Source organism: Crocodylus porosus, unplaced genomic scaffold (assembly GCF_001723895.1).
Source record: "Crocodylus porosus isolate Cpor-Errol unplaced genomic scaffold, CroPor_comp1, whole genome shotgun sequence".
Taxonomy (NCBI): domain Eukaryota; kingdom Metazoa; phylum Chordata; order Crocodylia; family Crocodylidae; genus Crocodylus; species Crocodylus porosus.
The window spans coordinates 73,902,922-73,918,045 of NW_017728948.1; the positions used below are offsets into that span (position 1 = coordinate 73,902,922).

Here is a 15,124-nt window from a genome sequence, read left to right on the forward strand (position 1 = left end):
GAAGTTTTCCCACTTCATTTGCTGTACAGCATCCAAATAAGCTCAACTCAGCTACTGGAAGTACAGTAATTTAAAACACAAACTTTTTTAGATGTTCCTCCATCTATTCTTGTTAAAGTTTGGGGGGAAGGGAAGAAACATGGGGCATTCTGCTGTTAGATGATACTGATTGCCTTTTATTGTGTTACAAAATCCAGCCCATTAGAATTGCAGCTGGAGCACAGACAATACCATGAGAGAAGGCTGAGAGAACAACGAAACAATAGAAACAAATTGGAATAAAAACAATGCCAACAGAGGAGGTGATGATCCCTAGTTTCTCTTTTCCACTCCTGGCTACAGACTTTATAATTCATAAAGGGACCCTACTTGTCTGCAAAGACTTCTCTTCATGACTTCTCCTTACAATCCACTCATCTGAGAACTCTTTCCACAGTATCTAATTTTTCATCACTAATTGCCCCACACTTTCCACTGCTTGAAACATTGAGCCTTATCTTACGTTTTTCTAAGCTTTTCAGCTGAGGCAATATATCTTTATTCTAGTTTTGCAAAGAAAGCATCTCCTTTAATAGCAGTAACAGAAATATTAACTTCTACCACTAGCTTCTGAGAAATGTGAATCTTAGCACTTAAAAGTACAAGCACTGGGAGCACTTACCAAGAAAGGGTGACAGAGCACGTGATCTCATCCACATCTGATGTTACACAGAGCAGCAGAGACATTTGAAAAATGATGACTGTCCTACTCTATGTTCATTTTGGCCACCACACAGTTCAATATTCTTTATGACTGACTTATCAAGTATATATGCATTGCAGACTCATAATAACCAACACTATGCTATAATGGCTGGGTAAATGACCCACCAGGGCTAGTATTCACCAATCTGACAACTATTAATGAATGTGGTGCTTTGTGGAAGTGTTTTTAAAAGGGGAAGCCCAGTCCCTACTTTATGATGTTAGGTAACAGTATAACATAACAAGTGCTAACTACTGCTATCGCTGTTATTACTACTGATACTACACGAGAAGAGAGGAGAGGAGGGTAGGGAGGAGCTATTACCATCCTGAACTTTGAATGAATCAGCTCCTACCCTGTAACATAACATTTGATTCCTTCTAAATTTAACAGACAGGAGTTCTCAGCACAAAAGAGGCAGTACAAATCCCATTATATGCTTCACCCCTAAAAGTAAAGCTGTTATTTTTTAATTTGTTTGTATTGCTTGCTTTTCTAACTGGAAGATATTAAGTTGGGGAGGAAGGATTATTTTGTTACGCTTGCCATTACAAAGTGGGGACAAAATACTTGATCCTCAGATTACCATAAATCAGCATAGCGTAGTTGACTTACACCACCCTTGTTAGTTTAATATCAAGTGAGTCTGGTACAAAATGTTCAAACTTAAGTATCCATTTAAGTCTGTATTTCAGTGTTGAAATAAGGCTGATTTTGGAGATGTTGAGCACTTAATTGTTCAGTGAAGGGCAGAGAAATTATTTTGGACACCTAAATTTGAGCTTCTGGGTCTGAACAATATGGCATAGAGTTTCGACAGCATACATGTAAAACTCTAGTCACTAGGTTTCAGACTTTTCAAATAGACTGACTCATTTCCTTTTTTAAATCTTTTGAAACAAAACTCTCTCCTGGTGGTTTTCTGTAGATGCTGCCTTTTAAACTGGTCTCTCAAATCAAAACTGATTAAGTTTTGGGCTTCTGCAATTTAAAAAGAAGTTACACAAGAACTGAAGTATTTAAATTTTTTATAAGCAGCTGAATTTAGCAGTGATCATAGTTTTGGTCATGTGTAATATACACAAGTAATTTAAAGGGAGAGCTTTGAATTTTTTATAAGAAGTTTTGTTTGGAAGTGGACATTTTTTCTGGGCCTGCATAGTGTCAGCTATTAAAAATAATTGGGTACTTCATATTTTTTAAAAGAGCTTTAATCTTCCATCTTTCATAAACAAGAAAATGAGAAGATGAACCAGTGCTATTATGCTGGCACTTGTTATTCTAATGGAGGTTATATAAAAGCAAGTGACTATTTTTATTGCTCTAAATATGCTTTGTGCATTATGTAATGTGCCTGAAAACAAATTGATATAATTTCCCATAATATTTTACCACTGGGGTGTGTGTCTGTGTTTTTACTTGGTTTCTATTTTTTTAGCCTTTTTAGTGCAAAGGGTTTGATCCTCATGTTTTCTGTATAGCTTCCTTCTTCATGACTATGGGGAGGCAAGCTTAGCTATTGTACACATGCAAGTTTAGCCTTATTTTCAAATCTGATAGGCAAGTGATGATCATGCCCTGTATTTCTAAACTTTACAATTTAAGTCTGGCAGTATACGTTTCAGAAGCATAAAATGACCATATACATGCAACTGCCTACGGTTCTGATTCTATAAAGGAACCTGCAAATGTGGACCTGAACAGAATCGCATAGGCATCAATTCTGTGAATTAAAGCATGTCCTTGCAAATCCTTTTCCAGAACCGTGGTCTAACTGAGAATCCAAATACAGCATCAGGATCTGTAGAAAGAAAAACATACCACACACACACAATTTTGCTGTTTCTTTTTCCTTGAATTTTAAAATGATTCTTACCTGAAATGAGTTTTATTTCAAAAACACCACTGCAGGTATTCTCAGTACAACATAAGGGCTACCTAGTTTCTACAGGATGATTCTTTATACATTCTACAGCTTGATGCCATCAATACCAGGAGACATACAAAAATGAACTTCAGTTTCTATGATACTGGCTAGAGACAGAAATTGCACATAAACCAGTTTAAGTGATCAGGAACTGGTTTAAACCTGTAACAGAGCAGAAGTTCAGTGCACATACACCAGTTTCAAAATGGCTGAAACTGGTTTAAGATAAACCTGGTTAAATGCAGTATCAGACTTAAGTGATTTGGGTTAAACTGGTTTATGAAACTTCTGTAACAGACCCCTTCCTGGTTCAAGTTAAATCACAGTCCCCAACATCCTAGCATGCTTTCCAGCCCTGGGCTGGGCTGTGCTCTCTGCTCCAGCAGAGAAGGGTTGGCAGAGAGGCAGGGACTGCCCCCCTCCCCACCAACAAACCCCAGCTAGGTCTGGGACCGGGGATAGGGAGTTAAAACTTTCCTTCACCCAAGTACAGAGCTGCCTTAGCCTGCTAACATTTTACCACTGGCTGTGATTGTGGACTGCAAATCCCACAAGCACCTGGAAGCAGGAAGAAGTGATGAGCAACCCTGCAAAGTCCTGCTGCTGTGATTCTGGACTGCAAATCCCAGAGACCTCGGGGGCAGCAGGAAGAGGAAGCGAACCACAGTCCATGCTGGCTACATGCCACGCAGCCATGATCTAGTGCTCCCTGGCTTCTGGCCTGAGCCACGGCAGGTATGTGGCTGCATTTCCTGAATCAAAAGTGAATGTCTGTCCAGTTATTTCTAAGTTTAATCTCTGCATTTTAGACTCACCTGCAAAGACTGAATCTATTCAGCCTCAGGCATTTTGATTGTCTGTACTTAGCCACTGAGACGAAAATACCAATTGCATATTCACTAGGGGAAGACTCAAGAGCAACTTGTGGATTGGGAAGGCCATTACCATTCAAGGAAATGCTCATGAGAAGGTTAATTTAAAAAAAAAAACACCACATTGAAATCATACATTGGCTCAGTGTGAAGCATCTCCTTTTGATGAGATGCAACTGAATAAGAGGTTCCACTTGTAAAATAATATGGCACATTAATCACATTCTCACAGAAGTACTACACAAGAACATTCCCTACAACATCTATAGTATAATGTTTTGCCTGGTTCTAATGATACATGACAGTAACATCAGCACTAGAACTGGGACCTGTTTTAAATACTGACCAGCTTATGCTTAGCAAATTGCAGGTAACAAGCTGTAATATTGGAAAATACCAGTCCCTAAGTGCAATGCCTCTATTCATTTAATTTATAAATGGAACTGAGTGAAGAACCAACAGTAAATTACAGAAATCTCTCAGCAACCCAATATAGCTCTTATGATTGTTTTTAAATGTTAAAATGCAAGGCTGGTTATTTTAACATTGAGTGAGGTGGGTAGGACTATTTCAGTGAATGCCTGAGCACAAAACAGCCATATCCCTGTATGCAGTTTGTAGCACGATTCATTTGCTGTTTGGATGAACATTGTCCCTATATATCCAGTTTTGGTCCCAACACTTTGAATCATAAGAAGTTACAAGTGGCATGTTAGCTGCTGGCACTGTCATTCTGTGCCCATATTCCCTAGGTACTCTTCTCCCTGCTGAGGTAGTATGGGATAGCTATTCAGACTTTCCTCACAGAAAGGCTGCCATGTGAACACAGAATCATAGGGATGGGCTGGAGTCACCTTACGAAGTCATGTACTCCTGACCCCTGCTCAATGAAACATTCTTGATTAAACCATCCCAGTCAAGTGTCTATCCTACCTGCTCTTGAAAATTTTCAGGCATGGAGATTCCTAAACGTCTCCAGGTAATCTGTTCCAGCATTTGAAAAAACATACCTCAATCAATTTCCTTGTAACCATGTCAGGTAAGATATTAAAAATATACTATAAAAACACAGTTCTACTTGAGATATCTTCCACACAATGCCACTGGAAGCCAGTGGGGCTTCTTCCACAGATTTCTGTCAGATCTGGAGAAGCCTTTACATAGTGTAATCTCATAGTTCAGTGAATACAAAATTCCTCTCTGCAGGGTGCTACTATATTTTATTACTTGGATAATTCCTGTTCAATTAAGCTCTGAATACAGTTACAGTTAACTCTGGTTATGAGTATTAGCATTTATTATTTGCCTGGCATCATCAGCTCTGATCGTTTGGAATTAATTCAGATTAAATAACATTTTATGTAAATGTGAAAGAGAAGATCTAGTTAAACATAACAAGAATGAAATGTGAAAACTTCATGTTTCTTGCACCAGAATTAGGAAGGCTTAATGGAGAAAGTAGGGGGAAAAGTGTTAAGACTAATGATGAAACCTAACGTACCAAAAATGAGGTCACAGTAAGAGGTACAATGGTGTTTTTTGGCTGTTATGCATTTGGCATACCAGTCATTTCAAGCATCTGGAAAATGAAATGAGGGTATCCTTGTTGCTGTGCAAATGTAATTCTCCTGCATCTGTACAAATTACATCAGTTTGATAATTGGCCATATGAAGTGATCCATGGTAAAAAAGGCTGATCTCCAATAATGGCAACATCTCAAACAGTGATAAGCAAGAAATCAGCAACTGAAGCATAAAGAAAATGCTGCCAATCCTGCATGCCAAAGGCAATCAGAGCCATTAAAATACTAATTTTAATGTAATCCTCTCTTCCCTCACCATGGATCTTTACCACTTCCAAGTAATTGCACTTAACATGTTTCTTTTGTAATTTACAATTACACACATAATAGTTAAGTTGTACATAACTACATTTCTCTAACTTACCAGAATGATGGTGATTCTGCTCTTCTAGGAATTCCAAGTCAAGCATGAGGTCATCTTCATCCAACTCACAGGAACCCAGGTTATTCAAAACATCCTGGTATGTAAAAGCAAAGCAAGCATTTAGGCAGGTTAGTAACCAAGTAAGCACATAGAGTATGGGGAGAAATCAGACCTTAGCTACATGAAAGCATGCTGATTTAATAGTCATTGTGGGTACATACATGCATACTATGTCAACTTAAAATAAGGTGACTTAACGAAGTTAAGCCACATTGGAGCATACACACGTACAGCTCCTTGACCTGGTAGCAGCCATCTTGGCGAGGGACAGACATTCAAAAAGCCTGAGCCTGAATTGATTCAATCTTTGCAGGTTAGTCTAATCTGGCTAGGCTGAACTGGTTGGTAACAGTAACCAGACAGACATTCTCTCTAGACTGAGGAAAATCAGGCACATGCCTGCAGTAGCTCAGGCTAGATGCTGGAGGGCGCTAGTGCAACCCTTCCTCCCCTCCTACAGGGCTGAGCTGAAGAAGGCATAGCCAGGTCACCTGGATGCTATTATTTCCCCCCTCACCCCGCCCCCCCCCCGCAGCAGCCTAGCAGGGGATGTTTATCATCACCCCTAACTCAATGTTTATCAACCAATTAAGAAAGCATAGCCTCTCTCCATGAACTAATGGATCTTTTCTTAAACAGCTCTTCTTAAACAACTTTTCCAAGGAAGGACATTAAGCTACCTGTTGATTAGCTCTAAAAAGCCTGTCTGCCTTTGCTGTCTCCCACAGCGTGGATGGTAGCCAGTATGTGATCTGCTAGTTAATGCTGAGATGTCTGTGTAAGGCAGAAGGGAGGTGGGAATAATCCCTGCTTAGCAGAAGGAAGCCAGGCAGATGCTCTGTGCCTGCAAGTCTCTGCCAGAGCTGCATGGAGAGGGAAGGGGCCAGCCCTGCTATGCAACAGAGAACCCAGCCTAGAGAGCATGCTGGGATGCTGGGGGAGTCTGGTTTATCTTGAACGAGCAAGGGGTCCGGGACAGACATTGCATAAACTGGTTTGACCCAAATCAGTTATGTCTGATACTAAATTCAACCAGCTTTCTCTCAAACCGGTTTCAGCCATTTTCAAACTGGTTTATATGCACTGAATATCTGTTCTGTTACAGGTTAAAACCAGTTTCTGATCACTTAAACTAGTTTGTGTGTAATGTCTGTCCCTAGTCCTTGTCAACTAAGTCAACATAACTAATGTGATTGAAGCTAATACACCTTGGAGGTGTATTATCTGGTCCTTCATTTAAGTTGACTTTGCTCCACATACATGTGTACACTCTGACAGTTAAAGTGACTTTAAAAAGTTAAACCAGCTTAACTGTCAAAAAGTTAGTTTGCATGAACACATTCTGTTATACTGAAAACACCTTTAAAATGCCATCGCTTTTAAGTTATAGCAATGATAAAACTTGGAGATATAATACCAAAAAGCGAAGAGCATCTTATAGTAACCTTTTCTTCCCTCTGATTAGGCAACTCGTATTAGACATGGGGAGCATCTGCATGAGATGCTTACTGTGGAACTGCCTAATTAGCTCCGCAGTAAAGCGTAATCATCTACACATGTGGAGCTGTTACGATGGAGTAAACTAATTAACTCCACCATAGGTTAGTTCTGCCTGACAAGTACTATCCTACAGTGGAGGTAGCTGACTTCCTGCCGGCTAGCCCCACACTGGAGCACCCTTTTGCCCCTTTGCACTGTAGTTACCCTTTTGCATAACTCACTGAACTTGGGTGAAGCAACTCTAGTGTGGCAGGCTGACCCCTCAATGTGCTGTATGTGTAAAACACTTTGCCCAGAGCAATAAACTCCAGAACAAACGGCACCAGAGTTTATTGCATTCCACTAATTTCATGTGTAGATGCACCCCACATTTTAACACTATTCCACATGCTAAGTAGCATCCTACCCAAATATTACTTTTGACATCACAAAGACTATTTGAAGAGAAAAATTATACTCATCATTGACAAGCATATTAGAATCTGGAAAAAAAATTGTAATAAAACAGATACTAGTTTAATTTAAATTCAGAGGGCTGAATTCAGAGGCCTAAATTAATTTAAATTCCATCAGCTGTACTCATGTTGAGTAGTACCTTACTCCAGAAGCTATTTAAAATCAGTGCAAGTAGGGATATCAAAACCTGGTTCTGATTTAGCAAAGCAGAAGATAGCTCTTTGGCTACACTGGACCTCAGTAAACTACATGAATGAATAGCACATGTAACAATGTATTTGCCACTGTCTTTTGGCACTCGTAATAATGGATCATGAGTATTTAACTGTTAGTCAAAAATATGACTTATCCTGTCATTAAAACTCTAGTTTTGTTATTGTAATGTCTTCCCATAGGAATACTTGTATCCCAGAAAGATTAAAAATGAAACATAAGTGAGCAGTGGCACTGTTCATTTTTAATATAAAATTTCCAGTTACTCTCTTCATTTTTAATCTAGAGCATTTGTATGTGGTCAGATATTTCATATCAGAAAGCAGAGATGTACTGTCCTATTTAACCAAGATACTGGAAAGTTAGGATAAAAGAGGAGCTCAGACAGAAACAATTCATGAACTTATAAATTTGTTTACTAGTAGGCAATGACTTTTGTTACTAATTGACAAAGGCTGTGTGATTTGGTTATTTCATTCCTATGGGTCACTTTTTTTCTTTCAAGACTTATTTTTATTTTGGTTGTATTTTTCAGTTCCAACTGGATACTTGAGGTTTGAGAGACCTCACACTTTGAGGAGGCAGTAAGGCAAAATAAATAAATAAATAAAACAACGGATAAAATGCAACAAGGCAATCTTTTAGCAATACATTTTTGCTCCCATCTTGCAAACAGTTAAGCTACAGAACTAGTTTCACAGGACATGTCTACATGAGACACTACTGTGCATTTATTTAGTACTTGTATAATCAAGTACTAAATAAGTGTGCAGTAACCAGAGTTACTGTGCAGTAGCACCGGCAAAAGTCTTTTTAGTGGCACCACTGCACAGTAGCCTAATAATACTGTGCAGTAGCACTGATGGTACTGTGACGCACTACGATGCAGGATTATTTGGCTATCGTTCAGTTAGCATCTCATGTAGACATGCCTACAACGGATAAAATGACTCTGAATTAAGCCACACCTACACAGCAGGGTTGATTTGGGAATAGGTTAGACGAGGATTTGTACAGGATAGTTTGGATCAGGATGATCCTGCCTTGAAGGGATTGGATGAGATGACCTCCAAATGTCCCTCCCAGCCCCGCCCTAATTTTCTATGATCTTATATGTAACAGAACTAATATTTTGGCTGAGGTGGTAGGCAGGAAAAGGGCAGGTCTCTGCAGTAGATTCAGCAGTGATGGACTGCATAAAAAGTCTCTGAAATAGCACTCAACAATGCAATCTGGAAAAAGGCAAACTGAATATATTGGAGGGGAAGGCAATTCACAGCCACTCACCTGGGGAAAGGGGACAGTTTGACCATATTTCCTAATCCCCATTCCTATACTCTACAGCAACCAGCTGTGGGATGGCAGGAGTATTAGTATAAAACTATTGATTAAATTAGCCACTGCCCGACTAGAATCACCTGCCAATATCAGCAGAAGTCTGCTCATAAACGTGGTGATTCTTCTTGTATTTTGCCTTTCAGCATTTAACCTTACCAGTGATACTTTATAATGAAAAGTTCATGAGGTAGGGAATCCTATTTTATTAAAAGGTGATGTAGCATTACCCTCAACTACAAGCACTGCTGCACTGATTATGACTAAGATAATACCATGACACTGCTACTTGGTCTACAGTTGACAATACATTAATCTGAAGTAGGATAACCATAATACTTTCTCTAGATGGTGTCCTATTTGTGAAATCTAAAAGTTACACCATAATAGCTCTAATCCTGCAATCCTTCTTCAGTTCACACTGAAGCAACACTCCACAGCAGCTTTGAAGCATTGTGGGATTTTGCCCAATGCTTTTGAGCTATGGGCCAGATCCAAAACCTACCAAAGTCAATAGACAGATTCTCAGTGACTGGGACGCTTTAGCTGATGCCCCATCTTTTTTTTTTTTAAACAAATATCACATTCCAGTGCACCAGCTCATTTAGAAGGTTAAAGTCACACAGTGATGATTAATGTGCTGCATAATACAGCAAAATAAATACACATACATGTAGACCAGATTGACAAAGGTGCTTGCTGATTTTCAATTTGTCATAATTTTACTGTTGATATATCTTCTAATCATTTCACAGTACTCTTTTTTTTTTGTCTCTGAATACATTATACTTTTCAGTCCCAGCTCAAGACTTACTGTTTACACAGAGGTCAATCTGAGTAGCTAATATTTACAATTCTATTCAGTAATATCTTGTAAGAACCTCACCTGTGAAGTACAAGAACTTCTGCCTTCTTCCCCATCCACTATTCCTCCTCCTCAGTTACCATAAATATCAGCCTGCTTGAGTTACTGAGATACAAGTCCATTCTTAATGCTGCAGCTATATTTACAGATCCCAAGAGCAGAAAGTGACAACTGCAGAGTGCAGAAACCACCACATAATCAAGAATAGGTGTTGTATGGAAGAAAAAATAAACAACACATAACAATTACAATTACATGTAAAAGACAACATCCTGTTCCCTTTCTCTGAATGCTAAATGTTTAACTTGTACAATGGCTGGTAAGCATCCCTTGTGATTACTATTTTGTTTCCTCACACGGATGAAAGATATTCACTACATGAGTAGTGCTGTGCAGTGCATGTGCAAAAATATAAATAAAACAGGAAAAGTTTGTTACACAGGTTCATTATACAAGGCTACATGGAATTCATATAGAAACAAACTCACTTTCAGCCCAAGATCTGTACTAACAGAAAATATTAGCCTATAAAAACCTTGCAGTCCCTTAACTGGAGAGGGAAAAAAAGAGCTTATCACAGCTTATCACAAAATGCATGTCATTTGATGCTAGGTATAACACAGATTTGAATCACTGCTGGGGCTAATAATAAATGGAGATTGAAAACCACAGTAATGTCTGTGTGCATCTTCAGGCACCTAACTACTTTTAAAATCTGGACACAAGACACTTCTGAATATTTTACCCTAAACATTTTCAGAGTTCCAGAAATGCAGCTTGACATGATAAAAATATTACAACTTGGCTACCTTATTATTCTCCTCCTCCACCTGAGATCTTTGGGGGTGAGGGAAAGGAAATGACTACTACTGCAGATCTCATATAGACCAAGACATCAAACAGTTTAAACTTTCCTCTGTGAATTGTTATGATCCCAAGAATGACACCTATTATCTTGGCTCAGTTATACTAAATTCCATACAGTAGTACAACTACAAGTAGAATCCATACCACATTTAAGAAGCATCTGGAAGTCTTTGATGACAAGTTTGTTGAGAACATGTTATGTGTAAAAGAGAAAGAACAGCAATGCATGAACTTGGAAGAAGCAATCCAGAATCCATTAGGCAAACATCTTAAATCACAAAAAATGATTCAAAGTGTCATAAACCATTCAAAGTGTCAATCCAATAATATTCCAGCCCATAGACAGCAACTAATCACTTTGTGCCAGCAGCAGATAGGATGAGTTGACATTAATGTGTGCCAAGTATAGAATTAAAAAATATGAAATCCCAGTTATAGTCATCATCTCCAAGCCTAAAAAACATATCCATACTCTGTGCATAAGGGTACCTGGGAATTATATTATATATTAGCATAATTATATAAGGGTCATATCATACATTATAGACCATGGATCATGTTATCACCATAGCTCACTGGTTGATGAGTATATTAAAGTAAATGCAGGACTGAAATAATGAATTTCTACAAAACAAACATTAATAAGTAGGAAGAGCATACCTAAACAGCATATTTAGAACCTACATTATTTGGGGCATGTAATCCTCACTGTCTTTTTTATAATGTAATTCTGGGAACAAGAGCTCCTGTGGAATATAGAGAAGCTTTGGGCTTTGATCATTTCTATAAAAATGACCTATTCAGAGAAACACCTTAGAACTTACTCAGGGTCCACTTCAGCAGATAATACTGAAATCTCCCATAGGCTCTCCCTGTAGATCTTCTGCTAGAGAAAAGAGTCCCTCACCTTCCCACACAATGAACATGGGATTTGTAACCCACAACAAAACTATCCTTAGGGATCTGTTTGCATAGAGGCTCTGTGAATTACCTTTGAAACTCCTGTCTTCTCTCCTGTAACGTAAGTGTTGGCTTAGAAATGATATTTAAAGGCCTGTTTTTTGGGGAATTGGGTTATAGGTATAGATATATGCATTATAAGGGGTCAAGATGGGAAGCAGGGGTTAAATGGATTTCTAAAGAGCTTGGGAGATGCACACATAGCTTCTCATGGCCCTGACAGCAGATGGGCTGTCCAGCACAACAAAGCCAATGGATGGACACAGACTGAGAATTGAGGGGGGGCATGCCATAACACGAGATCACAGCCTTCAAGGCAGACAGGTTTTCTAGCACAAGAAGGACATATAATCTGGGAACCAAAGAAGTATGTACCATACTGCCCCATAATACAAGATAAGTAACACCGCAACAAGGCCTGAGAGAGCAGGTTGGGGGCTAAGTCCCGGTTTTGGAGGAACAGACCAGATTAGGAGAATTCCCAGAAGGCTATGTGGATGTGTGACCACAGAGAGACAGCAAACCAGAGATAGCCACAGATGAAGAGTCATCAAGGGGGAAGGAGAATACAAAAACAGAGACTTGAGATTAACAGAGTCCCTCCTGTTCCTTGTTGTCCTTCCCTGTCCCCCACTCAGGTTCCTCCTTCTACTCCCCAAGAGGGGTCCCCATCCCCACCCCCGGGGAGGGTCTCCGAGGCCGCCATGGACAGAAGGCATACCAGCAGCCCATCTCATGCACCCCACTGAAGCGGGGCTGCGGGCCTCGGCATCCCACCTCCAGACTGCTGACACCTAAGAGAGAGACCCTCAGAGCGGAGCCTGCATCCTGACCAGATGTACTTTGACTCTGATGACAGCCCAGGGATTGGTAGACATAGAATTGTCTGATTGTCTGTATTGTTGCTTTTTTGTTATCACACTGTATCAATAAGTTCGCCTGTTATCAACTGGCATGTGTTGTGGTCGATTTGAGGGTTGCACTCACCCGGAACAAAGGTATAGGGGCTGGGTTGCTAAAATCGTGTCAACAACAAGAACATATGAAAAACGTGTGCCCATTCTGACACCTCACAAACTAGCATAAGAAGCAAGGGGGAGTTCCCTCTTTTATACAGAAAATCACAGGGGCCAGGGTCACCAGCCAAAGGGAGGGAACAGGTAAAAGATAAAGAAACACCAACACTGCAACATATACTCAGCACCTTAATTTCCCCCCTACACCTCCAGAAGTGTCCATAGACAAACATTTAGCCCCTAGAGTGCTCAAACAGCAGCCTGCAGCTGCCCCTAAGTCTGAGTCCAGCTCCTTCAGTCAACAGTACTGCCTGACCAAGCCAGTGAGATTTCCAGCTCCACAGTGCACTCCTCCATGTAGGGCTGACCAGGTTCCACCTGCATGTTCCCCTTACTCCAGCCTCAAGCTTCCTTGTCCTTTTTCCATTGCCTCCCAAGCCCCTGGAGGTTTCTGAGAGCTGCAGTCCAAACTAACAGCCAACACAGCTCTGCAGACTGCCCTTGGTTCTTCTGCTGTTATGCACATTAAATTCATATTACATGTGGAATATAACAAGTAAACATATGGTTAATGCTCCTACATGTACTTTTTGAGAAGGGGTGGAGAGAAAAAGTACAAAGAAATGGCCTGCTCATGGTAATACAACAGGTCATTGTCAAAACAGCAAGTAGAACACAGAAGTCCTGAACCTCAGCCTCTGTCTTCTCTAATGGATTATGTTCTCTAAAGTTGCCTCCTTTAATTTCGTTTTATAGGCTACAGATTAATAACAGTTCTAAATTGTTTCTGAAGTAAGTTGGTTAAACTTCCTCCCCTGTCCTTTCACCATCCCCACCCCACCCTCCACCCCCTATCTCCCTGAAGTACAAATAAAAATGGGCCTGTAGAAGAAGCAGTTAACTGTTCTGATTCAAAACTTGTGGCTTCAGTGCTTTGTTACATTGCCAAAAAAGAAAAGATGAAACTTCTCGTCAAGGTTCCAAGGAAATGTTGATCGTCTATTAATGCTGACATATCATTTATTTATTCCAAGTGGTCTAATCATTTTGTGAAGAGAGAATCTCTACGCCAAAAACTTTAATAAAACTCTTCATTGACTTTGTAATAGCCCCTTAGCAACTTTTAAACAATCCTCCTGCTTGTAGTATCTCTTTCCCATATGACTTTCCCCTCCTCCATCATTAAGAATTGAGCTGGAATTAACAGGGCAGCTTTTATCACTTTCAATTTGACTATGGGCACCCTTTATGCCAAGATGTTTGTCTTTTTTGCAACAGGATCAATAACTCTGGGAACAGCTCATTAACTGTGCGAGAAAGACACCCAATAGTGAGATAATCCCTGCAGTCCTCACACTGGTGGAAACTCACATTGAGCAAAGCATACTGAGTTGAGAAAACGGAAGTTGGGGGCAACCTTTAAAATGTATTTATCATCACAAAGTCACAAAGTAGAGAAATGCTGTTAATCCCCATTTACACATTAGGAAATCAGACACAGAGATGAAACAGTTTGCCAAAGGGGACAAATAAATCTACAGTACAGTGGTTCCCAACCTTTTTGCCCCATGGGTTGGCCTGGCAGTGCCCAGTCTGTCTGCAGGGCAGATCCAGCCAGTGCTCCTTATCCAGCACAGAAGCAAGCATGACAGGCACCTTCTGGCTGGATGGAAGGGGAGGGTAAGATGGACAGGCAAGCCCCAATGCAGCTCTGCAGGGGAAAGAAACTTAAACCAGCTCCATGGAGAGGGAAGGAGAGTGGCTCAGTCTTCAGGGGAGAAGGGGGTTTGGCCAAGCCCCAACCTAGCCCCATGGGGAAGGGGCTGTGGCCCAGCCTTGCAGAGGGAGGGGCATGGCATGGTCCCATTTCAGAACCTGGGGTGGAAGAGGATGGATGGCTCAGACTCGAGGGGGAAGAGGTCACAGCCCAGCCCAGTCCCAACTAGTTGTGGAGGTTTGGGATTTTGGGAGTGGGGAAAGTAGCCATATCAATGGCCAATGCTTCCCCACTACCAAATTTCCTGACCCATGGAGAGCCCTGTTGGCCATACTTGATGGCTCTATGTGTCACATTTGGCCCATGTTGGCAGGTTGGCAAACCTGCTACAGTATAGCAGGGAAATAAAACATAGGTCTCCAAGTCTTTAACATCCTAAACCTGGACAATCCTTCCTCTCAGACGAGTTTTACTACTGAGAGCACAGTATATTTGGATAGCTTATCCATACCATCATATCAGTTTTGTGAGTTCTTTGTATCTGTGGGATGTGGGTGCACTGGGGGGATGTGGGTGCACTAGAAGGGTGCAATAGGCTACAAGCTGACCTTGACAGGTTGCAACGGTGGGCGGATGAGAATAGG

The 15,124-nt window shown here is 40.5% G+C and overlaps 1 protein-coding gene across 3 annotated transcripts in view; it reads right to left on the reverse strand.

Moving 5' to 3' along the window:
* The window catches only part of CCSER1 (coiled-coil serine rich protein 1), a 1,382,889-nt gene that overhangs the window by 1,145,066 nt on the left and 222,699 nt on the right, over nucleotides 1–15,124 (reverse strand). For all 3 annotated transcript variants that reach the window (XM_019552963.1, XM_019552965.1, XM_019552964.1), the window contains exon 4: nucleotides 5,492–5,585. In XM_019552963.1, the coding sequence (XP_019408508.1) occupies nucleotides 5,492–5,585 (94 nt within the window). The remainder of the gene's footprint in view (nucleotides 1–5,491; nucleotides 5,586–15,124) is intronic.